At 48.4% G+C, this 24,074-nt stretch overlaps 3 protein-coding genes across 4 annotated transcripts in view; 1 reads left to right on the top strand and 2 right to left on the bottom strand.

Moving 5' to 3' along the window:
* The window catches only part of efcc1 (EF-hand and coiled-coil domain containing 1), a 16,835-nt gene extending 14,721 nt beyond the window's left edge, over nt 1–2,114 (bottom strand). The window contains exons 1-2 of one of the 2 annotated variants that reach the window (XM_030374273.1): nt 1,025–2,114; nt 313–794 (exon numbers count right to left, since the gene is read on the bottom strand). In XM_030374273.1, coding sequence (XP_030230133.1) covers nt 313–794; nt 1,025–1,735 — 1,193 coding nt within the window. In that variant the 5' untranslated portion in view covers nt 1,736–2,114. The remainder of the gene's footprint in view (nt 1–312; nt 795–1,024) is intronic. The other variant, XM_030374274.1, reaches the window with a different exon arrangement.
* Nucleotides 2,115–2,156: 42 nt separating this feature from the next.
* On the top strand, nt 2,157–13,355 carry cfap92 (cilia and flagella associated protein 92 (putative)). Its single transcript, XM_030374678.1, has 17 exons — nt 2,157–2,382; nt 2,736–3,101; nt 3,566–3,750; nt 4,414–4,633; nt 5,102–5,204; nt 5,935–6,011; nt 6,172–6,306; nt 6,663–6,850; nt 7,145–8,046; nt 8,203–8,397; nt 8,694–8,976; nt 9,317–9,481; nt 9,912–10,076; nt 11,017–11,170; nt 11,790–12,004; nt 12,903–13,060; nt 13,160–13,355. The coding sequence occupies exons 2-17, from the start codon at nt 2,744–2,746 to the stop codon at nt 13,353–13,355; spliced, it is 3,699 nt and encodes a 1,232-aa protein (XP_030230538.1). The 5' UTR covers nt 2,157–2,382; nt 2,736–2,743.
* Nucleotides 13,074–23,856, bottom strand: acad9 (acyl-CoA dehydrogenase family, member 9). Its single transcript, XM_030374275.1, has 18 exons — nt 23,575–23,856; nt 23,283–23,376; nt 23,071–23,172; nt 22,002–22,108; nt 21,265–21,365; nt 20,725–20,803; nt 20,296–20,470; nt 19,767–19,840; nt 19,251–19,326; nt 19,005–19,075; nt 18,056–18,175; nt 16,959–17,087; nt 16,217–16,296; nt 15,996–16,122; nt 15,555–15,632; nt 14,986–15,114; nt 13,945–14,017; nt 13,074–13,692 (listed from the first exon to the last, which is right to left on the bottom strand). Exons 1-18 carry the CDS (start codon nt 23,749–23,751, stop codon nt 13,592–13,594), a joined length of 1,893 nt encoding a protein of 630 aa, XP_030230135.1. The 5' UTR covers nt 23,752–23,856; the 3' UTR covers nt 13,074–13,591.
* Nucleotides 23,857–24,074: the final 218 nt, after the last annotated feature.

Raw genomic sequence — 24,074 nt, 5'->3', positions numbered from 1 at the left:
TAACATGTGATCTATTCAGGTGTTGGTCTACATGGAGCACTGCATGTACTCTGTACAGGTGTGTTCTCACCTGTATGGACCATACCAATTTGGTGGTCCATACAGGTGTTGGTCTCACCTGAATGGACCATACCATGTGTTCCAAACAAGGGTGTATCTAACCTGCATAGGCCGTACCAAGTGTTCCATACAGGTTTGTGCATCCAATCAGAACGGGCGGTACCATGTGATCCATCCCCCCAAATAATCGATCTATCCAATCAGAATGGGAGGTCCCATGTGGTCCAACCCACCCAGGTGTGTGTGTCTCACCTGTAGTAGCAGAGCTCCGCCTCCAGCCGCAGCACGCGTCTCTCCAGCACCGGCACGTTCCCCGCCTTCTCCTCCAGCTGCTTTACCTTCCCCATGCCGGTGAGCACCGCCAGCCGGGCCTCCTCCATCCGCCGCCTCGTGCCGGCCTGCTCCCTCTTCAGGGTGCGGTTGCTCTCCTCCAGGGCGGCCAACGCCTCCCTGGAGGAGCTCACCTCCCGCTCCAGCCGCTGGTTGCAGAGCACCACCTCCTCCATGCGGAGGTCGGTGGAGCTGCGGAGCTCCTCCACCTCCCGGATCAGGCTCTGGAGGCTGCTGAGGTCCGCCTGGTCCGGGCTGGTGGTGCTGGGGGGGTTCTTAGTGTCGGCCGCGTCGCAGAGGCTCCTCTGAGCGGCCTGGTGGTGGTGGTGCTGCTGCTGGTGCTGGAGGGCGATGAAGCAGCCCTCCTCTGGTTTATGTCTGCCGTGGCTTTTCCACAGACCAACCTGGGGTTGACAGGAACGGAGGAGTGGGGGGATGGGGAGTTACGATCACTCACAGGATATGACGCGTTATTAAATAATCGGACAAGTTTTACTTTTTCAACAGGCGTACGTTGAACCGCCCCACGCAGCCTGCGAAACCATGACGTCACCTCCGATAGGTATGGGCCCGCCTACCTACCCGGCGACACTGACCTGACCCCTGACCCGTGTCGCGGGAACCACGGACTCACCTGTAGTGCCAAGCACCGGGCGTCGCTGCTCTGCAGAGCGGCTCGCATGTCCTCGACCAGCTCCCTCAGACTGGCGTTCTCTTCCTCTATCTTAGCGATGCGGTCCTCCGCCTCCTCCAGCGCCACTATCTCCTCGTAGCACTCCCGGGTGCAAGAGCCCAGCCTGCAGGAGGAGGCATGCCTCCCTCGGCGCTGGCCCCCCTCCTCCGGGCTGGGGGACGCGGTGCCGCTGCTGCTGCCACCGCTAACCGACAGCAGCCTCTCCCTCCGCCGTAGGGGGCTCCTCAGGCGGATCTGGGTCTCGATGTGCTCGCTGTCCTTCCCCACCAGCAGCCGGCCGTTCTCGTACTGGCAGCCGGCCTTCGTGCTGAAGTAGCCGCAGAGCAGAGCGTGGAACTGACGGAAGGTTAACTCACCGGGTAGGTTCTCGGAGACCTCCTCCTCCCCGCACTCTGACTCTGAATCCGAGTCTTTGTTTAATCCCAGCACCTCACACAAGACGTGGAAGTCCTCCGCGTGGACTTTGCCGCTCCCCTGGTAGTCCATGTGATGGAAGATCTCCTGTAGGTACTGATCCAGACCCGTGGCCAGCACTATGATCTCGTTCTCCACCCCGCGGTCCAGCCCATAGTGGAACGCCAGAGTGCTGACTATCCATTGCGTCCTCCGTGCGGGTCGACCGTAGGGATCGTTCACGTCAATCTTCTCCATAATTTCCAACGAGAAACATTCTATTGGAGTGAGGAAAACCCAGAAGTAGCCCGTCTAACTTCGAAAACGCCTCTGTGTTTTTTGAGCGTTTCCATTCTGGTGTGCAGGGTAATAATGACGACACGGAGACGCACAGCAGCTCTGCAGAAACCCAGCAGAGAAGGATTGAGCCGTTTTGGGGTCGGAGCCGAGTTGAGTTTTTTGGTACTACCCCCAAAACGCAATAGGAGCGCCCCCCGTTCCTCTGTACATGTTGGTCAAACGTAAACATGGTGAGCCCACTTTTTCTTTCTATAAATTGCATTCGAATATATTCCCAAACAACGCATAAGTACAACTTTTCATTTTGCATTATTTAGAAAAACGCATATAAATCTAGATTATTATTATTATAGATTATATATTGCAGTGCACCGCTCGCATGGTTCCTGGACGTGGGTCTTCAGGGACGGGTCTGGTTACCAGGGCGACGCAATGCACTTAACCCCCTGGCCGGAGCGCAGTTCTCATGGGTCTGCGTGTGGACGCCAGACGTTTCCTTCTGCTCCGGTGCATGAGGGGTTCGTACCGTTTGATTGCGCGGACGTGGGGCCTGAAAGCTGATCCAAGAGAAGGCTTACCTGTCCTTTTTTAACTTAATTTATAAGGTAACTTGGCAAGGAATAAAGTACAACTTTTACTTGACTTTAACTGAGGCAACTGTAGCAAATACGTTTTGTTTATTTCATTATTTATTTCATTATTTCAAACTATGTCCATTCAAAGCATGTTGTCGTTAGCGATGTAATGTGGATTAAATTCCAGACAACAATTCAAGTGGATAAACTGCGTTACTGCACTTTCCCATTGTTGGTGTGCACACACAAGATTCCTGTTGTCTCGGGATCCAGGAAAACAATAGGCCTATCTGATATAGACGGTTCCGAGTCCATGCGTTGGAACTGAAGTATTGCAGTAATTACTTCCCAAATTGTTATGCTTTTACCTTTTTTCAACACAGCCATCAAAATGGATATCGTCACCACAGATGTCGTTGACCCCAAGTCTGACATCTGTCTCACGAGCGATCCACAGCAGTCCCAAACAGAGAGTGACCTCACATCCTGTATAGCTGATGGAGTGGTGGACAAAGGGCCAGCAGAAAGCCTTCCCCCCCAGACCGGTCTGGCCCCCGGGGGCCAGACACTGGTCCGTGAGACTGGTCCCCCTGGTCGGGTACTGGTCTGTGCGACTGGTTCCCATGGTCAGGTACTGGTCCGTGAGACTGGTTCCCATGGTCAGGCCTTCACTAAGAAACCTCCGGTCGGTATAGATGACTCCTATGAAGTCACCTGGACAGTAGACTTCGCCGTAGCTGTCCCCAGAGGTAACAGACTTTAATCGATGATCAGTGGGTGTTCAGTTGAAATTGTGGTGATTATATTATTATATTTGGGAGGGCAGAATCGTGTATTCATGGTGTTTGATTCCTACATTTACATTTACATTAAGGGCATTTAGCAGACACTTGTACCCAAAGCGACTTACAATAAGTAGATTTGTCAGAATGTACTTAGCCAAGAGGTTGTTGGTTCAATAAGAGCGTGTATTAAGTGCCAGGGAGTACAACATACAATAAGGCCCAATCCCATTTCTACCCCTTACCCCTTCAAAACGAGGGGGAGGGGTAAGGGGAAGGGGTAAGGGGTAAAAATGGGATTGGGCCTAAGTGTGTAGGAGGGGGTTAAGGCTAATCAGAGTCGAGGTGACCTCTGACCCAGCGCCTCTTGAGTCTTTAACCTGGTGATGAGGATGGGTCCTCCCGTCACTCACCGAGCCGTTGCCCTGCAGGTGAGGAGGAGGTGAAGCGTGAAGGGAGGAGCCCCCGGGCTGAGGCCCCGTCCGAGGGGCCCCCCAAACCCCAGTCCTACTACCACCTGGAGGCCCGCCTGCTGCCGGGGCTCACGGAGCCGCTCAAGGCCGACCTCGTCGTGATGGGGCCCGTCGTCAGGATATACAGGGACAACGAGTCGAAGGTATGTCGTCGTGGTGACGGGGTCGTGGTGACGGGGTCGAGGTGACGGGGTCGAGGGGACGGGGTCGTGGTGTCGGGGTCGTGGTGACGGGGTCGAGGTGACGGGGTCGTGGTGGTGACGGGGTCGTGGTGACGGGGTCGAGGGGACGGGGTCGTGGTGACGGGGTCGAGGTGTCGGGGTCGAGGTGACGGGGTCGTGGTGGTGTCGGGGTCGTGGTGACGGGGTCATGGTGGTGACGGGGTCGTGGTGACGGGGTCGCGGTGACGGGGTCGCGGTGACGGGGTCGAGGTGACGGGGTCGAGGTGACGGGGTCGTGGTGACTGTGCTGAGGTGACGGGGTCGTGGTGACGGGGTCGTGGTGTCGGGGTCGTGGTGACGGGGTCGAGGTGACGGTGTTAACGTTAGTGTCCCATTCATGGAAAACTAATGGAGGACCATTCAAAGAAGCCAAGACAAGATTGATTAATATAGTTAATATGGATCTTTTATACAATGTTTTACTAATATAACGACGAATACTAATGTATGCATACAATGCTAATATAATACTTATAATACTTAGGCATTTGAATCATAATCACATTGCCATTCTTCTCATTTCGATGGAAGAGTAAGTTCCTCTGCCGCAAACGGATCTCTCTCCGATGTCCCCCCCCCCCCCAGACCTTGAGGACGTGGTGTGAGGGGGACCGGATGTGGGTCAGCTGGTCCCACTCCTTCAGGGTCTCCGTCACCAGAGAGCTCCTGGAGGCCCTGCTCTCCCACACCATCCTCCTCCGCGTCGTGGAGGGCCGGGAGAAGGTGGGCAGCCGGGCCCGGAACGACCGGCCCAAAGCCTTCAGGCCCCTGCTGGCTCGCTCAGAGGACGTCGCCGACGGCTGTGGTGAGCTGGGTGCTCGTGATGCAGCGCACATCCACCTGTCGTTATGTCGCGGGTGGGGTTTGGGGTTTACAGGGACAGTGCACATTGACGCACACAAGTTCACTGCTGGCCGACCGGCTCGTCTTCAACTGTTGTCCCTGGGCAGGTGACCGTCATGATGTAGTTCTGCTGCAGTGAATGTGAAGTAAATGTTTGAACTCTGTGTAAGGCTTTGAAAAAACGGACTGTTTATCAGCTCTGAATTGGGGCTAGATGGTGTAGTGGTGAGGGTGTGTGACTTCCAGCTGAAAGGCTCTGCGTTAAAATCCTATTTTCCATAGACTACCTGTAGGTGTCTATGAATGATGGATGGGCTAACCCTCAATTGCTCAATAAGGAAAAACGCAGAATAATAAACGGTAACCTGGTGATCATTTGAATGATAACGTAATCTGGATGTTCTGAATAAAAAGCTAAATTGTCCGTAAGTTGTTGTCAGGGATAGAGTGTCCTGGCTGAGGGAGGTTACTGAGAGAGACCCCTCAAAAATGTCCAAGAAGAAGAAGAGCCATACCAAAGCAGAAATACAAAGGTAGGATTATTACTTCTTTTAGATGATTCATTGACCCAGTGCAACCTGCAGTAAACCTCTCATGGAACAGCTTAAAGAGTATTCAAGTACATGCTTTCTTTCTCTTTATGTGTAAGAACAATATGCATTCTAAACTGCAACCAATTATTTGACAATCTGAAGTAGGAAAGTTAAAATTCCATTTCAAAGTTGGGATTACATTGATTGTACCCCTTGAAATCTAAGTCATAATAGATTCTAAATCTGTTATTGTTATTGTTAAACTTGTAGATAATTGACAATTTAATGAACCAAACAATGTGTTTTTTTAGCAACATAGATGGTTGAGGGGAAAATGTATTTTCTGTGTGTTTGCTGCCATCTAAAGGATAAATTATATCTTAGCACAACCCAAACATATTTAGTCAAGTTTGTCTAATAGTCAGATTCAATGGTAGTTGTCTCCTTTTTAACTGGCGAACCACATAATGGTTTGATTCATATAATGTAACACAAATATATGTGTGTTATTGCTGGTTATGTTTTGCTGTTAAATTGAGTCCCCATGTAGCTTAGTCTGTAAAGGGGTTAGAAAATACAGGGCAGAAGATTCACATGAACAAAACACCAACAAATACACATGACAGACACACTTTCTGTTGTATAGTAGTATTCCATATACTTCATCACCTAGTCTTGTTGGTGTGTTTGTGCGTGCGTGTGTGTTTGTGCGTGTGTGTGTGTTTCTCAGACCTCCCGAAGAGAAAAGCCACAAGCTAGGACGCAGTGTGAAACTACAGGAACAAAGCAAGGACACCATAACATTAGGTAGGCCAGACTTCAGTATACAATTCAAAATACAACTATCGCTTTGAACCAATGTATCAAATAACCTACCCCATTACTAAAGTCATTTCATTTGATTTATTGATGTTTGTTTAAACATAAAATATTTATTTCTGTTATTATATCTTTTCCATTACCATAGCCAGTCAAAACAACAAGACTTTGGCTGCATCTCACAAAAGTGGTCTTCAGCCATACGAAACAGCCTTGGACCTTGAGAACATCAAGAAGAACGGCCTCGCTTGGGTTGAGTGTCGACCACTTTGTCTTGTGGCAGGTAACAACTTTCTTTCACCTTCACACAAAAATTATACTAATGAAAGTTCAAGGAATGCTTCTCAAAGAACAGTCCTATTTTCATATCAATGCTGTCTCTATTACAATCAAATGCAATTTCAGTCAGTAACTGCATGATCCAGAAATGGATGGAACGGCATCAACATAACAAATAGCCAACATAAACTTATTCCTTCCAAAGCTATAGATTAATAATTTATCCTTTTTTTATTCCATAAGAACAAATAAAATGCATATAATAAGAGAAAAGGAAATCAAATAATTGACACAGATATTAATGTTTGTTTCCAGTGAACCGTCAAAGAGATAAATACTCTTGTAATGCTTGCTTCTCAGGAGCGACCTCATTGGCTGAGAGATTCTCTGTTGTCCGTCCATCTGCTGTGTTTGAGGCGCTGTGTAACATCTCACTGGACCGGGCCTTGATGTCAGAACAGCTCAAGGCCGAACTCAACCCGCTGGTCATCACAATCCTGTCGGCCAACTCCCTGCCTTCCACCCCCATCCCTTTCCCCGTGCTCCGGGTATGATGAACTTTGTCAGAGTGGAAATAGATACGAGTCAGCCGTGTGTTTTAATTAATAATGCATGGGAGGGGGGCAGGGTAGGCTAGGGGTTAGGGTGTCTTTGATCATGATGCCCCAACCTTCTCCTTAATGACCTGAGGACCCTTTAAAGACCTGATTCTCCACAAATTCACTCTAGGTCACTTTTGATTGAAATGACTAATTCCGAAATAAGGCATAAAACTAGTTTTCCCGGGATTGGCCATTTGTTCATGATCATGACAGGGCTCTCTGCTATGTTTGTGTTCTCAGGAGAAATGCCTGCCCGTGTACTGCCAGTACCAGTTCCACGAATCGAAGATGCACAAGACGAAGCCTCAGAGCCACGGCGCGCACGTCCACTTCGACGACGTGCTGGTGGTCCTGGCGGGCTCCATGGGTCGGGGCGGCCTGCGTCAGTACCTCACGGGCCCCCCGCTGGAGATCCAAATCCACGACCGTGACAGGAAGCCGCAGCAAGCTCCCGTTACCTCCGGGCTGTTCGGGACCCGACCGGACGACGGCCAGCTGAGCAGCGTGGCCTTCGTGGCTCGGAAGCGCACCGCCCAAGACCCTGCTGTCAACCAGGTGTACGAGTCTTACGGCGTAGCACACCTGGACCTCTCGGGGCTGGTGTTGGGCCAGAGGAGCTTCAAGGTGACCCTTCCGATCAGGAGCGGCCCTCCGCCTCAGCTGCTGGGCAGAGAGAGGCCCATGTGGGAGAGGAAGATGATGGACCTGCCGGGCGATGCCGATGGCCGTGGGAAGCAGCCCTTGGAGCAGGGGCATTACTTTGACTCCAACGCTCACCTCAAAGTCAAGGTGGAACTGGCGCATCCCCTGTTGTGGGACGCAGACCCCGCCGTCGGATCTGACGAACATCCGTCGTTCGGCCGCATGGTTTTCGTTTTTGGTTCCAACAACGTCGACGTGTTGACCAAGCTGAGGTCGAAGATTCTGAAGATCAACGCGGCGGCGTTCAACATCGGCTCTTGCTCTTCCGTGTCCCTCGACAGGGTTCTGTCCGAATACCCGTTGAGTCCGGAGGAGAGCGAGAGCAAAGAGCTGGATTTTGTCACAGGGTTCCACGTGCAGGACGAGCAGAGGCACCTGGTCGTGGTCGAAGGACTGAGACACAAAGCAGTGAAGCTCCTCTGGGAGACCATCCCTCAAAAGTAAGTAAGACCCAGAGGTTTTGTTTATGTGTTACTCCTCTTTCCCCTAACGTTGTTCAGCTGTGTTGTCGTCGTGGCCAGAGAGCATCAAGGCCGGCGACTCAAGGCCGAAACTGCAAGCAGCCACTTGTGTGTCTGCTCTGTGATGTGTTGCAGGCTCGGCGGATGCACGGAGGAGCAGGTGAGGGTTCTCTACTCCTCAGGCATGGGTTTCTTCAAGCGTATCTACGGCTCGCTGGACGTGGGGCTGAGTCCTGTTCATCTTCACCGGCCCCTGGAGGACATCATGGGGAACCCCCAGGTCTACGTCAGGGACATGCTGCCCCTCTCCACCTTCCAGGCCCTGACCCGGTACTGCTCAACGTAGTCTGTAGCAGCAGGACAGAAGCGTTTGCTATTTACTACCGTATCTAGATGGTAGTAAATAGTAAGAACACGCCAGTTCGGTCAAGAGTCGGTTTAATGTTTGTTTTTATTGTCATTCCTAAAAGGCCCATTACGGGGCATAAAAAAGGGCAATGTGCTGAACTGAATCACCGCTACTGAACTCCGTTCAGTAGCGGTGATTCAGTTCAGCACATTGCCAACATTGCCCTTTTTACCGCTACTGAATGTAGCGGTGAGTTAAACCCTCCCGTTTTCCGTAGGCTGAGCCAGCTGTGTCAGGCGAGCAGGTTGCTGGAGGCGGTGCGTGGCGACCTGCTCCCCACGGTGGACATGATTCGCAGCGTCAGCAGAGACCTGGGCACGGTTCCTGGGAGGACGAAGCAAGAGATCAGAGTGGAGGAGGAGGAGGAGGAGGAGGTGGTGGGGAACACAGAGGTCTCCTCCTCCCTGTCTGCCAGGGAGAGGTGTGTTCCCCTAGACATGAATAACACAGAGTTCATGGAATGGAAGAAGAGGATCAAACACACCCTCGACTACGTTAAGGTTTGTCAAAACGGGCCCACAGTATTCCATACGAGTACTATCTGGTGTCTTGTAGTATAGTAACTAAGGGCTAAGCCAACACTGACTATGTTAAGGTTTGTCAGGTCTACAGTATTCAATATGTCCTATCTGGTGTCTTGTAGTATAGTAACTAAGGGCTAAGCTAACTCTGACTATGTTAAGGTTTGTCAGGTCTACAGTATTCCATGTGTCTGGTGTCTTGTAGTGTAGTAGCTAAGGGCTAAGCCATCCATCCACGGACTATGGTCAGGTCTGTCAAATTAAGTAATCTAATCCTATTGGGGTGTCCTGTCCTCATTGATGTGAAACGATTATGCAGGAAAACATCAGGGAGGTCCAACTCAGGAGCCGCCAGATTCAGAAGCCCAGGCGGGCTGAGTTCGGCCCAGAGCCTGCCGAATTTAGCCAGGTGCACAACTACAGCATCCAGACCTTCAACTCACACAGGAGGGGCTTGGAGCTGCTACGTGAGGAGATGGCTAAGGTCTGGAAACGAGTGTTATCCATAACGCGTAGCATATCTTAACCCTCAAAGGCAGCATATCTTCAGAACACGGCTGCAGGATAGTGAGGTGGCCTGGGGGGTTAGACTGCCAGCTCGAGGGTTCTGGGTTCGCTAGCTTTATCAAATGTGGCCCAACTTGTTAGCATGGATCCCTGATAACATAATACCGAACCCCTAAATGCTCCTTGATGAAATCAGGGTATCCCCAAATGGTCTTTCTGTGAACCAACTGGAAGTATCTTTGGCTAAGGTCACCATGATCGAGTGAGAAGTACAAGGCAGTGGCCTGCATATTTTTTAGAATTTGTTTTTAATTTAAAAGACAATCCCCTCTTTTATGGGATGTGTGGGGTGGGTCCACAGATAAAAAGCGCTGTGCCAAAGGGCTCTATTGTACATCTGTCTTCAGGAGCCCGGCCGAAGGTTCACGTACAGCCAGTTGTACCAGAGTGCTACGCTGGAACCAGGAGGTTTCACCGACGTTCCTAGGGGCAACGGCGCTGCCTTCGACTTCTACTCCCCCCGCGAGTACCCCCCGCACCCAGACCAGGCGCGTGTGGAGGAGCTGAGAAAGGTGATGTCATGGCCCCCTCACATTCTGACGCAACTCGGAGGAATGTAGATCGTTTGGGCGACCGTAACGGACACGATGTTGGGGGTTGATTTAGACGCTTGGCCGCTCCTTCACCCGTGGTGCTCTGCAGAGCTGATCGTAGCGTAACGGGATAGCACGTGACTAACATGGCTGGATTCAGGGCCGCAGAGAACTGAGCCTATCTGAGGCTCCAGCACAGATCAACTATCACCCATGTTTCTGGAAATGTTAATTCCCTCCAGTCTCCGGTGTTCATGAAACAGACCGTTTGAATTGTTGTTGTTTTTTATAAAGACCCAATTTTACCAACGGGTATGGTAAAAGGAGGAGGATCTTTTCCTTAATTTATTTTATTGAACTGAACACTTCCAAACAGCGGCTTTGCCCTCCGTTTTCTAAACGGAACAGTAAATACAACCCTGCGCATGTGCAGCAGACATGATCAGAACCTCACTCCTAAATGCAGAATCATTCAGAATCTTGGGGTTCGTTGATGGGCGTCTCCTCTCCAGCATAAGAAGGGAATTTGAAGTTCCAACTTGTGTTCGGTCGTTCTTACGGAGTCCCACACGTTTTCCTGAATACGTACGCTATGTATACTTTATTTAGTTTTAATTCAAATAAATATCAGTGAAAACTTGCATGTTTCATATCTTCGTACTTTATAAACGCAACATCCCACTATTATGTTTAGTCCCACTTATGATGTAATCAGTGGATAGTTTTTCAAAACCTGTCCAATCTCCCCTCACACCTGGTGGCATGGTGGAGCCTGTCAATGAATTCCCCCTGCAGTGGTTGTTTTAAAACTAGGTCATGCAGCACTATAGCTTTTACTTGTGAATGTGTGTGTGTGGACCTTCAAGTTTATGTTTACCTTCACGTTGGTGTGTGTGTGTGCGTGTGTGTGTCCGTCCAGCCCTGGGAGGAGAACATCCTCCACGCCAACACTCTTCGTTCCCCGCTGACCCGGGACCGGTGGCCGTGGTGCCGACGGTCGCTGGACTTCCAGCTCTACCCCAGCGCGCCCCCCTACTTCGGACCGCCTCCCCCTGTCCCCGCCCGCCTGGCCAGTACGTATGGCGCCTCATGAGGGCAGCTCTTCCCTGATTGGTTCTGGGAATCCATCTTACCTGTCATCCGTGTGTGTGTGTGTGTGTGTGTGTGTGTGTGTGTGTGTGTGTGTGTGTGTGTGTGTGTGTGTGTGTGTGTGTGTGTGTGTGTGTGTGTGTGTGTGTGTGTGTGTGTGTGTGTGTGTGTGAAATCAAAACCTCTAAATGGGGGCGAAATGCAGAGGGGATTAAGAGGTTTTTTGTTTCAAAACCTTGCTCTCTTCTGGGCTTTCTCTCTATCTTTACAACTCTCAAATGGTACCTACAGCAGCACCTTTAAAATAACCCCAATAACTAAGCAGTGGCCAGGTTAAACACTACAGGTGCTATTGACATTTTATAGAACATGCTTTCTCAATCTTGTGGTCGCCCTTCATAAAGTTTGAGGCGCGGGAGATCTTGGATGTAAAAATTATTAGAATTTAAGGATCTTTTTATTTTTAATGTTTTTTACGTGAGGTTAATGACAGGGTTTGGTTTTAGAGTTAATCCCGGGATTGGGGTTCAAACTACCGGCTGGTATCTGGAGCCCCTCAGCTGAGTGTTGCTGCCCCCTGCTGGGCGTTCTCTTCCTCTCCAGGGGAGGGCCCTGAGCAGGAGCATCTCCTGCAGGTCGTGGGACATCAAGGCGGCTGGACCCGCGAGGTGCTGCCCTCGGGGGGTTCAGTCCCCGACGACCACAGCCAGCGGCCGGACTTCAGGTTCTACAGGGGAGCCGGCTCAGGGAAGCTTCGGGACATACTTAAAGACGAACCCCGGAAGTACTCGCTGAGGACACCGGGATTGGCGCTTCAGGTAAGCCTTTGTGTCCGGTGCTAAATGTGGAGGCTCAGCTACACTCAGGTCTGCCGAGTTTTCTGAAAAGTGACATTTGAGTTTAAACCCGTTGAACCCGTTTCCCCCCACAAAAAAAAGGTTCAGGGCCATTTTGATTCCAACTTATTCTTAATTATTTGTAATTATATTTTGACACCCTTTGCGCCCGCCAGAAGGTGGCGTACACGAGGCGACCTGTGTGACCAATGCCTTGAGCCGGCCCTGGCCTCACACTCAGTGCGAGAGTTGGCCGCTCTGAACACTATGATCTAAAACCTGGTTAATGCATAGAATGGTTAAAGAAAAATGTTATTCTGAAGCAAAATTAAACAAATGAACGTATAGGGAATTATGTTATACTGGTCAGCGTCAGGTTTGAACCCAGAACCTTTTGCCTTCAAGACAGGAGCGCTGATCCTCCATCACACTTTGCCCCTCTTTACATTTAGAGTGTTTAGCAGATGCCTTTATCGAAAGCGACTTACAATAAGTAAGTTTGTCAGAAGGTGAAACAACATATCACCGTTGGCACAGTAAGGATGCTCCTCTACAGTGGACAGCCCTTGTTTATTTGTAGAAGCTTTACAGTTCCTTAAATTAAAATCAACTACTTTAATTTTAAGTGCATGTTTTTAAGCCTTTATTTGACCCCAATTTTGATAAGTTTATTCTCATTATGTAAAGTTTGTCCTTATCTTTCTAACCATATTTTCGCTCATAAAGTAAACAAATCGCTATGGCTTAGTGTTAGAAGTCGAAAGGCTTAAAGTCGAAAGGCTTAATGTTAGAACAAAGTAACTTCCAGGGCGGAAGTTACTTTGTTCTAACATTAAGCCTTTCGACTCCCCGCCTCACGTTGTGTCCCACTCCACCGCAGCCCCTCCCTGCCCTGGCCGTGCTCGGTGGGGGGTCCGACGAGGACCCGGAGGCCGAGTGCAAGGCCCTCGCTCCGGGGCCGTTCCCCGAGAGGAACCTCACCGCCGCCCACAACGCCATCCCCCGCCGCCCCTCCCAGTACCAGAGATACAGATTCACGTGAGCTCCAGACTGCGAGTCCACCTCCTTTTTTTTTTTATTGATGCCAGGGGACATGTCAGCTACAACACTGCGAGTGTCTCCTGTTCCCCGCCGTAGGAGGTACTGTGTTCCGCGCTCGCTCCTCCACAAGAGGAGAGCCGCGCCGCTGACGGAACCGGAGATGGCGTGCCTCAGTGTGGCTGCCAGCGCCGACGCGGAGACGCACCGAAAGAACCAGGGCACCACGACCGGCCCCTTCAACACCGTCGTGGAGGTCCGGACTCACCGAGAGGTCGCCTTGTACACCCAGTAGGCTCATAAGCCCCCCCCCACCTTAACACTTTTCTGAATCATACTCAAACCACCCCTTTAAAAGATAATTGGCACTTACGGTTTCCTAAAACAACACCACCATTAAACAATGCAACACACTCCTCTGCCTTACTGCGTTATCTTAAGCAGAAGATTGTTTTTTTTTAAACTTTGAATATAAATTAATATGTACAAGCTAAGGAGGGAGTGTTATTTGGCATCGTTGCACGGAGGACATCAGAAGGTTCTGTCCAGCGGATGAGCGCAGACGTACGCCCGCTTCTCCAGAATCTGCTCGGCGATCTTCTTGATGCTGGCGTCGTTGTTCTCCGGGGCGTCTGCAACACAGAGGCGTGGGGGTCAGGGGGGAATGGGAGTTTGTTTGAACTTGACAGCACGGTACATTTCTGTGCTCCACATTGTCGTGTAACTGGTAAAGTGTTCCATTATATACAAATGAAGACAACATGATCATAGCAGGTGGTCGCTGACGGATGCCATGTGGACAGAGGGTTTCTGTTCCATTTCCGCAACACATGCCGGTCGTCTGTATGTTTGTCTGTTTCCGATTAGCTTTAGCTTGTACTCACGTTTCTGCAACTGGGTCATCATGTAGTTGTTCTTGAAGAACGCCTCGGCGCAGAACGTGTTGGCGAGCAGCACCTAGACGAGAGGAAGGAGCAGGCGTCACATAGGGACCAGACAAACCGAGATGGGATGATTGCAGTCCTGGTGATCAACGTGCCTCGTTCACCTAGCCACCATCTTGGCTCTCAATGCTACATGGTGGTGATGGTGGTGATGGACCTGAATGAGGGAACACCCAGCTAGCTACCTTTTACAACCAAAGATGGTGGCTAGGTGAATAAGAACCATCCAGTTGAAGTTTCTAAACATTTGTTTTAACTGTAAAAAAATATATATACGATAAACAAGATAGGATCTCGCCCAACTATGTGGGACTGAGGAACATGTTTGGCCTGACGGCCAGCACATTTTGTTTAGTTTCCCTCTCCCTGGAGTATTTACCAGAAGAGAACCTCCTCAGGCCAGAACATACACAACACAGCCTGTTTTCTTTTTGCTTACAAATACCAGGCCACGACAAATTTGGAGCCGAATAAAAAGCCACTGGCTTTAGTTTAATCTCCTTCATCATATTTCCCTCTGCTCTAAGTTTGTGTGTCTGATTTAATAGGAACCATACCGCCTTACTCGAACACGAACCAAGGCTCCACCGTTTTATATTTTCAAACAACAGTACACAAACAGTGCAGTGCACCAGTGTAAAAAACGATGGGGGAGGTTTCTTTAAACCAGAATAGTATATTAGTCCATGAAGACTCTCCTTACCATCAGATACGTTTATCGAAAAAATGACCTGCAGTGAATGGTCCGGTACAGGTCGTAAAGGAGCAGGGATGGGTTGGAATCCTTCAGGATGCTTACAGGTAGACTGCGGACATTGGGGATCGAACAATGATTCGATTCCCAATGTCTGCAGTCTACCTGTAAGCTTCCTGTAGCCGTACCAGGAAGATTACAAAACTTCAACGAGACACAGCTGAACAAATAAAGGTTCAATCCAAAACAACACAACTCGGCTGCCCTGTGTCTGCGGGGGTCGGTACCTCGTGGTCGTGGTTCCGCAGCCCGATGCTGATGGAGCGGCTGGCCCGGGACAGCACGGCCGTCATGGCGAACAGGTTGATGATCACGTCGGCCACCCGCTTCAGGACCAGCTGCTCGTCCACGATGGACTGGAACGGACGCGCACGGAGACAGGGCTAGGCGTTAGCTCGTTGTGGTTTGATACCTGTACGTCAGAGGGGAAGGCCTCTCCAGCAGCCAAACGCATACTGTGTGAGGGCCACACCCTGTCGAGGTGGAGCTTTTGGTATACTGTACACATGCCCAAGTGGAGCTAAGGCTTTTGAAGGTGTACAGCTTTCAAGTCCTGTGCCGATTCATTTTGGTATTTGTAACATGTCGGAGGTGAACAGCGGTTATATCTTAAATTGATGTTGAAAAGCACTCAAAAACCCTCCTCACTTAAAATGTTAAGTTATACGAATAGCTAATGGGACAGTGACCTCTTCTGGCCGAAACAATCTAGTCATTCATAAAGGATAAAGGGCCAATTTTGAATAGTAAACGACAGAAAACTCAGCAACAACAGATTAATCTAAAACGAGTTCACCTTTCCATATCGGTACAGCACGCTCTCCACCGCCGACCCGAAGAGGTAGACATTTTGTTCCAATTTCAGGGCGCTGTCCTGTGAAGAAGACAGAACAGTCGGCGTCTTAAAAACGTTGTGGTCAGCAACAGACAGGCAGGCAGTAGTAAAGCTTCATTATATGGCATGCATGTCCCTATGTGCCCCCCTGATGGTGAAGCCATAGTCCTCTCGTTTACATATCCGCCTTCACGTTGTGTTACAGACATACCTTTAAATTAATTTAATTTATCAAGGTCTCTAATGCGTAGTCTTTTGGGGTAAAATAAACAGCTAAATAACGAAATAGTAAGGTTGAAGCTAGTCTTATTTGTCACAAATGAACATACATCTACAACTAGCCGCGATCGACGTATGCATCATTCATTGTGTGTCCAGTACATCCCAAAGCGAAGGCCTCACCGCCAGGCTGGGGTGCACCAGTCCGTCTTTGCCCGTCAGACCGAAGTCCTTTGTTCCCCCGAAGGAGCTGCGCAGCTTCTGGCCCATCATGCCCACGGCCATGCCCAGGTTCCCCCTCTTCATCTCCCTGGGGGCACACAGAACACAGGCTGGAGAACGGGCCCCCCCAAAGCCCCCCCCCGGAGGGTTCCAGAAACATTCTGCAGAGCGCAGACACTCACTTGATCTTTCCCGTCAGGATCTTCCCGGCGTACTGCATTCCCGTCAGAGCGATGTACATCCGGAGGATTTCATTGGTCCCCTAGAGGGAAGAAGGCGGGATCACCATTTGACTGACAGTTGAATGCAGACTCCTTGTAGGGTGTCTGCTCTGGCTCAAGCCGTGAATGTGAAGGCCAGGTTACACTTCTGTGATATCTGCCGAGGGTCTCAAGGTCACCAGAGGGGCTGTCGCACCTGCTATGTATTTTATTTGATGAGCAGTGAGACTAATTAAGGAGACTAGTTACAGTTTGGAGTCATTTAGAAATATCCCTATTTTTTTTAAAGAAAATCATTGTTTTTTCCCATGAAGATGACACTAAATAAATTAGAAATACAGTCTAGACATTGTTAATGGGGTAAATGACTATTCTAGCTGGAAACGGCTGATTTCATAGAATATATACAGTAGGTGTGCAGGGGACCATTTCCTGTGATCTAATGGTACATTGTTTAGCCAATCGTGTTAAAAGGCTAATTGATGACTAGAAAACCCTGGCAATTATGTTAGCAGCTGAAAACTATTGATAAAAGTGAGTTTTCATGGAAAACATGAAATTGTCTTAGTGCCCCCAAACTTAAAACGGTCGTGTATTTTGCACGACACATCCGGGTCACATGACCAAGACCACCGTATGTCTCAGCATCACCCACAGCGAGGTCTCAACGCGGAGGGGTGGTGAGAGCCGGCCTGGGGGTTACCTCGAAGATGAGCAGGATGCGGCAGTCCCGGAGGTAGCGCTCATAGGCGTAGTTCTTGGTGAAGCCCAAACCCCCCAGGACCTGCAGGGCCTCGCTCACACAGATCCAGCTGCCCTCTGAGCTGAACACCTGCACGCACACAGACACACACACACACGCACGCACGCACGCACGCACGCACGCACGCACGCACGCACTTATTATTACTGCCATTATGTTCTAAACATATGATGATTAAACACCCACACGCGACCACACACACGTTATAATTACTATCATTATAATATATATAATTCATACATAATTAAACATGCACACAACCACTCACAGTTATAATGACTACCACACAAACAGTGTTATGGAACCACTCACATAATTCTATCATTCATTATTTATATCATTATATAAAAAAACATCCCACAGGACTGAACGTGCCTTAATAAACGTGATATAATGTCAACGGCTACACAAGCATTCAGATCAGCATCAAGCACCCAGCATTATGGTCTGGTTTCTCCCCCCTGGGGAGAGCAGAGGCTTATGCTGTAATCCATTTGGATGGTACGCCGGTACGTGCAAGTTGTAAGTCGCAAATCTCCCAGCTTTCTTGCGGCATTTCACTGAGGCACACCCCCTTTTGGTCGTAGTATCTCGTCGCTTAGAAAGTAGAGCGAGTTCAGTGAGGCCCAACGTACTAATCGTCAACGTACTAATCGTCAACGTACTAATCGTCAACAAAAATCTCTTTACGGGCACAGCCCGTAAAGAGATTTATTTTCTTTATATTTGTTTCACATTGGTTATTTGAATGTAGATTTTAAATGCTTTTACACACTTGATGACATTACGGTCAGCAGTTTACGGTCTTGCTGTGCGTGCAATACAATGGAAAGTTGTTTGTTTTCGAGCTGGTTTGCTAAAGAGGCTAATGTAGCTAACAATAACAATGACCATCCAATGAGAAACGGGAATATATAATACGACCAATAGGGGGCGAACCTCCGCAAATTCCGCAAGAAAGCTGGGAGATTTGCGACTTACAACTTGCGCGTGCCGGCGTACCATCCAAATGGATGAGAGCATAAGCCCCGCCTCACCTTGACGATGGCCGCCTCCAGGGAACAGTCGGGGACCCCCGGCCGGTCCATCATGCCCGCCGTCAGGTAGGCCATGCTCTCCATCACGAAGGCGTTGGTAGCCATCAGCGCAAACTTCTCCTGCGGCCACAGAGGGGACGAGCCGGGGTTAGGAGCTGAAACGCATTCGATTCTAGACGGAGTACCAGAGCGCTTTATACTCACCCTAAAACTAGGGCTGGGCGATTATTTCGAATTTTGATCGCGATTTCGATTTTAGCATCGATCACAAAATTAACATAATCGAGCTCTTCGATAAAAAAAAATAATAATATATTTTTTTTGATTTAATCTTTTATAGAAAGGGCAGAACAGCTGGATAGATATTTTAAGATTATTTGAAATTGAAACATTTACTTTTGACCATTTTGTGTATTTTTTAGAGGGCGAAATTTCAAAGTTCTGAGTTACAAAGTTTCTTTTGGGAGAGATATGTTTAAAAATGTTTTCAAGCTCAAAAATAATCATATGAATAATCGTGATTTCAATATTGGTCAAAATAATCGTGATTATGATTTTTCCCATAATCGAGCAGCCCTACCTAAATCCACGACTTAAAAGCAAACACAAACCCTCAAACCAAAAATCCAACCCTAACAAGTAGGAACCTTACCCCCTTAAATCAAACCCCACCAATAAGAACCAATATGAATAACCCAAACCCTTAAACCTGACCCTAATTAGAAGCCTAATTCTAGAACATAAAACAAAACCTCAAACCGCACTAATAACAACCCCGAACCCTAAAAACAAACTAACACTAAAACGAAACCCTTGATCCACCCAACAGTAATCCCAAAAACAAACCAACACCCTAAAACCATCCCAAAATAACTACATTCATATTTTGTTCTGACTTTTATATCAGAAATCTGTGCCTTGGCTGACAAAGTAAAACTCTGGACAGTACCTGGATCATCCCAAACTCACTCAGCTTCTTGTTGAACTGCTTCCTGGTGGTGGCATACTCTGCTGTCATTTCTGCCGGGGCAGAAGGGAGGACAGTGTATTAGTCGCGCGCGCGCGCGCACACACACACACACACACACACACACACACACACACACACACACACACACACACACACACACACACACACACACACACACACACACACACACACACACACACACACACACACACAGTGTCGGCCTACCTATCAGCTTCTTCATCATCCCGGCTCCGCTGCTGCCCATACTGAAGCGGCCTGAGTTGAGGATGTTCATGGCGACCTGTTAACGGACGAAATAAGGGATTTAATCAAACAAAATCAAACTTTATTCATATAGCGCCTTTCATGCTAAATTGCAATACAAAGTGCTTAACAATGCAATCAAAATAAACAAAAAATTTATCAAATGGATTAAGAGAAAGCTGAATTAAATGGTGTTTGGTATGTTTTAAGGTTTCTTTTAAAGGGTGTTCACAGATTGTAAAATGTGAACATCTACACCAAACGCGCCCATATTCTTAAAACACAATCAAAAACGGACAAAACCGCCCGTGTGTGTGTCTGCTCCCAAGCATTGGGCTTCCATCTTGCACGCTGACAAGGCCCTAGGCATTAGCAGGGCCCCGACAGGTGAGGGCCGTCGGGGGGTTATCCACCCTCAACGCCCCACGGTGTGGAGTGTTGAGGGGGTGACACAGGCAGCGCCGATAGAACCAGTACCTTGAATCCTCCTCCCACTTCACCGATGACGTTCTCCAGGGGCACGGGGACGTTGTCATACACCACTTCACACGCTGGGGGAGGAAACGAGATCAAACTGGAGTTCATGTTGACACTTGACACCCTGAGGCAAGAGGCAAGAGCCAAGTGAACACCTGCTGCCAGCCAATGGCAGACCGGTAAAAAGCAGAATCAGGGTTACATGATCAAATAATTGCGTGGCTGGTCGAACTTTCCACTACATTGTGGACCATGCCATGTGCAATTATAGCTATTTTCACCTGTAATTGATTGGTTTAACCGGTAAAAAAAGTGACTTAATTTAGACGTAAGTACATAAGTAGTCCATTCATAGCACATGCTCTCATTCAATCACAACCGATGAAAACAAATGTTGAACAGCCTAATTTTCAGCGTTCCAACGGTGATAATAACCTTTAGTATAAATAATACAATCAAGAGCCAATCAAAGCGGTTCAACGCCAGTCGGAGGTCGGCAGCAGCCGAGGGGAGCTGAGGAGGGCCTTACTGTTGGATCCCCGGATGCCCATCTTGTCCTCGGCCAGGCCGCTGGTGATGCCTCCGAAGGCCCGCTCTACCAGGAAGGCCGTCATCTTGTCCTTCTTCACGCCCTCCTGGTCCACCACCTCCGTCTTGGCAAACACCGTCATGATGTCGGCGAAGCCGCCGTTGGAGATCCACATCTGAGGACACACACACACACACGCATACAGACACAGACAACACAAAGACACACACGTACATACAACACAGATAACACAGACACACATGTACATACCACACAGATAACACAGACACACACACACACACGTACATACAACACAGATAAAACACACACACACACACACACACACACACACACAGGTGGGTTTTGAGTAGAGGTTCAGGCGAAAGTCGTAGGCCAAAGTGCTCCTCCTGCCGTCGTGCTTGTCCGTACCTTGGAGCCGTTGAGCAGGTAGTGTGTCCCGTCTTCGGACAGAGTGGCACGGGTCGTTACGGACGCAGCGTCGCTCCCGCTGGACAGCAACGACAAGATAAACACCCGAGATAAAACACTCCGTGCCTCCAAACAAGGAAAACGTAGATTGAGGAAATAAAAAACTGTATAGTAGTAGTTGTGAAGAAGGGCTCATATTATATTCATTCACTTTAAACTTTCCTTAATTGAACTGTTATTGCACAGTATGTTTCTATTGATTACTGTCTCCTATTTCTGTGACCATAGAAAGAGCTCAATAGGTTTATCGGACATTTTGAATCAACTGTAATGTTGTTTAGATTTTAACAGCGTACACGTGACCACAAACTGGACAAACCTGGGGTCTGGGTCTGTTTCACTTTTGCTCAAAACTCCATTTCGGTGAATTTCCGCTTAAATATTTCCCTCGAGTTGTGGCGTACTCACGACAACAGGGTCTACGCTAGCCGGGTAGCCTCACTGTTCAGCACCAGCTCCCATCCCTGGGTTCATCCTCACCTTCCGGGTTCAGTGAGGCAGAAGGCCGCCACATGCTCTCCCGACGCCAGCTTAGGGAGGTACTTCTCCTTCTGGGCGTCCGTCCCCGCGATCAGGATCCCCTGCAGCAACACAGTCGTCGATTGGTTGATTGATTGATTGATTGATTGATTGATTGATTGATAGTGATTTATTTCAAATTTGCAAGAAAAAATGTGTCATCAATTGTCAGAAACAAAAACAAGGATCTTTTTTCCTTTTTTCTTAACACAAACATTGTTTTATAGTGTTACCCCACTTACCCCTGGTGGTATAATATCACTCTTTAAGGCCCCAGCTAGCTACTCAGCCAGCATAAGAGCAGGTATTGTTCTGACCTACGATCCTATGTGTCGCTCCCTCTCTCTTTCAATCCACCGTCGCGTCCATAAAGACTCAAAAGGCACACAGAAAATACAATGTGAAGATGACGTGTTTTGTGTAGGGGCCATAAAGCAGACATAAATTGTCACGTGACGATTCTATCACCATGAAGTCATTAAGGCGATGCTTTTACGTGACTGACCGTGTTTTACAGTCCTATCAGGGGTTAGGGCATGACGCTCTAGGATGCCCACAGATAAACAGCAGACATTGGGTACCGAACCCATAACCTCTTGTTCCGGCTGGGAGTCAAACAGCCTTACCACTCGTCTACTCAGTCCAAGTCAAATTAAGTTCATGGGACTAACAAATAAGGACTGTGACTTCCGTCTTACCTTGAGGCCGATGGCTTGATGAGCGGCCAGCGTGACGGCGATGGAGCCATCCAGAGCCGTGATCTCCCCCAGTCGGGCGTACATGGTGTTGGACAGACCAAGACCCCCTGTGGGGAGGAATGATAAGGCAAAGGGTTTATCTGGCCATTTTAGAAAGCTGCGACTACACCAGTAATTCAAGGTAATACCAGTTCTTTCTAATTGGTTTTAAAATGTGTTCATTTATATGTTTATGTTTTTATGGTTTTCTGTTTATATTATTACTTTGTTTACGTGGTACTCCAGTGCACATTACAATGGAACTGAGCAATATACATGTACTACTTGAAGGAGCTTTCAAAGAGTAACTGCCGATTGCAAAAAGGCAGAAAACTACAGTTTGAAAATCAAAAATATGTTAACTGTATGAAAGCCCTTTTCCTTATCGGGTTGATTGATAGCTAACCTCACAATCCCACACATATACAAGTGAGTGAGTTCAATACATATCGTCATACAAATGAGTCAACAACATAATGGGTCTGTTCCTTGCATTTAATAGGAGGATTGTGTAATAGGGCGTGTGTACATCGCAATGTCATGTCACAATGACAGCCTTGTATGGTCATTGTTTGGTAATTAATCATGAAGTTATCTCATTATGTCATTACGGGGAGATATCGTTGTCTTTGAAACTGCCACAGTGTTTTTTAATGTGAGACGTAGCAAAATGTATTCAATAGTTATAAATGGTAAATGGCATACGGACTGCATTGTATAGCGCTTTCCTAACCAATGGCCACTCAAAGCGCTTTACAATATTGCCTTAACATTCAGCCATTCATACACACATTCACACAGCGATGGCGGTGTCAACCACACAAGGCGACAGCCAGCGCGTCAGGAGCAGTGTGGGTGAGGCGTCTTGCTCAGGGACGCCTCGACACTCTAGGAGGAGCTAGGAGGAGCCGGGGATCGAACTAGCAACCTTCCGGTTAAGAGTGACCCGCTCTACCTCCTGAGACACATTCCCAGGAGGGGTGTGCGTGTGTATGTGTGTGTGTGTGTGTGTGTTTGTGTGCCAGCTTACCGTACTCCTCCGGGACCTGCATCCCAAAGAGCCCCAGTTCCTTCAGCCCATCCAGAGTCTCCGAGGGGATCTTTGCGTCCTCGTCGATCTTCTTCGAGTCCACTGGATGAGGAAGCAGGGTTTTACAAGGTCAAATCACACAACGTTTTGAATGAAAGATCTACAGCTGGTGCCGTTGTGTCTCCGACTTCATCGCTTGCTTTCTGACTCACCATTCTCGTTGAAGAACTTCTCCACTGGTGCCACAAACTGGTTTAATTCCTCTAGTTCTTCATTTCCAATCTCTGGATAAGGGAATACTTCTGCCTTTGAAACAGGCACAATGTTAGATTACAATACATCCTTAAAAATAAATGGTACTCAACCATGGCACAGTAAAATGTATTTTGTAGGTTTGGCAGCCTGTCAGATAAATTGTTTTGACAGGGCATACAACTCCAACATAACTGTGGCACATTATTCAGTAAAAACACGAATATAAACCAGACATTAGCCAGTGCTCACCTTGTTGATCTGACCCAGGAACAGGTCCTTAGCATAAGCCAGACTCCTCGCCTGGGTCCTGAAGCAGCGGTACTGGGGAGGATGAGGGACAAACTTCCCATTGTACCGAAGGTTGAACGCAAGTAAAGACTTTCCGATATCGAAAGATTTGGAGTTTATAATTCTATTCAAACTCATGGTTGAGTATTATCTTTAAAAATGTTGACTATCTTGTATAACCCAGACGCTTCTGACTCCCTCTTGATACCTTTCACCTACTTCTGTCGCCCGGTGATGACGTGAGTTTCACGTAATCTCTGTATTGTTTTTTTATTTGTTTACCGATTCTCTCCACACGGTGGCGACATATTCATATTAATGAATGAAATGTAAAACTTTCGGATCGCGTTCATCTCTTGGAGTGGTATTGAGGTAATGTTCTTATTGAGAGAACTATAAACACGCACACACACACACACACACACACAAACACAAACACAAACACACACACACACACACAC

The sequence above is a fragment of the Gadus morhua genome, chromosome 13 (assembly GCF_902167405.1).
Source record: "Gadus morhua chromosome 13, gadMor3.0, whole genome shotgun sequence".
Lineage (NCBI taxonomy): Eukaryota > Metazoa > Chordata > Actinopteri > Gadiformes > Gadidae > Gadus > Gadus morhua.
Note: the sequence above shows the minus strand (reverse complement) of the source record. Positions and strands in the feature narration are given on the sequence as shown.

Excerpts from the sequence above, each read along its gene's own strand:
- cfap92 (XM_030374678.1), top strand. The coding sequence starts at position 2,744 with ATGGATATCGTCACCACAGATGTCGTTGACCCCAAGTCTGACATCTGT. Across the intron at positions 9,482-9,911 it reads TACGTGAGGAGATGGCTAAG|GAGCCCGGCCGAAGGTTCAC; the intron begins GTCTGGAAACGA and ends ATCTGTCTTCAG. Across the intron at positions 11,171-11,789 it reads TGTCCCCGCCCGCCTGGCCA|GGGAGGGCCCTGAGCAGGAG; the intron begins GTACGTATGGCG and ends CTTCCTCTCCAG.
- acad9 (XM_030374275.1), bottom strand. The coding sequence starts at position 23,751 with ATGAGTTTGAATAGAATTATAAACTCCAAATCTTTCGATATCGGAAAG. Across the intron at positions 20,804-21,264 it reads TGCCTCACTGAACCCGGAAG|CGGGAGCGACGCTGCGTCCG; the intron begins GTGAGGATGAAC and ends GTTGCTGTCCAG. Across the intron at positions 17,088-18,055 it reads TGGAGGCGGCCATCGTCAAG|GTGTTCAGCTCAGAGGGCAG; the intron begins GTGAGGCGGGGC and ends GTGTGCGTGCAG.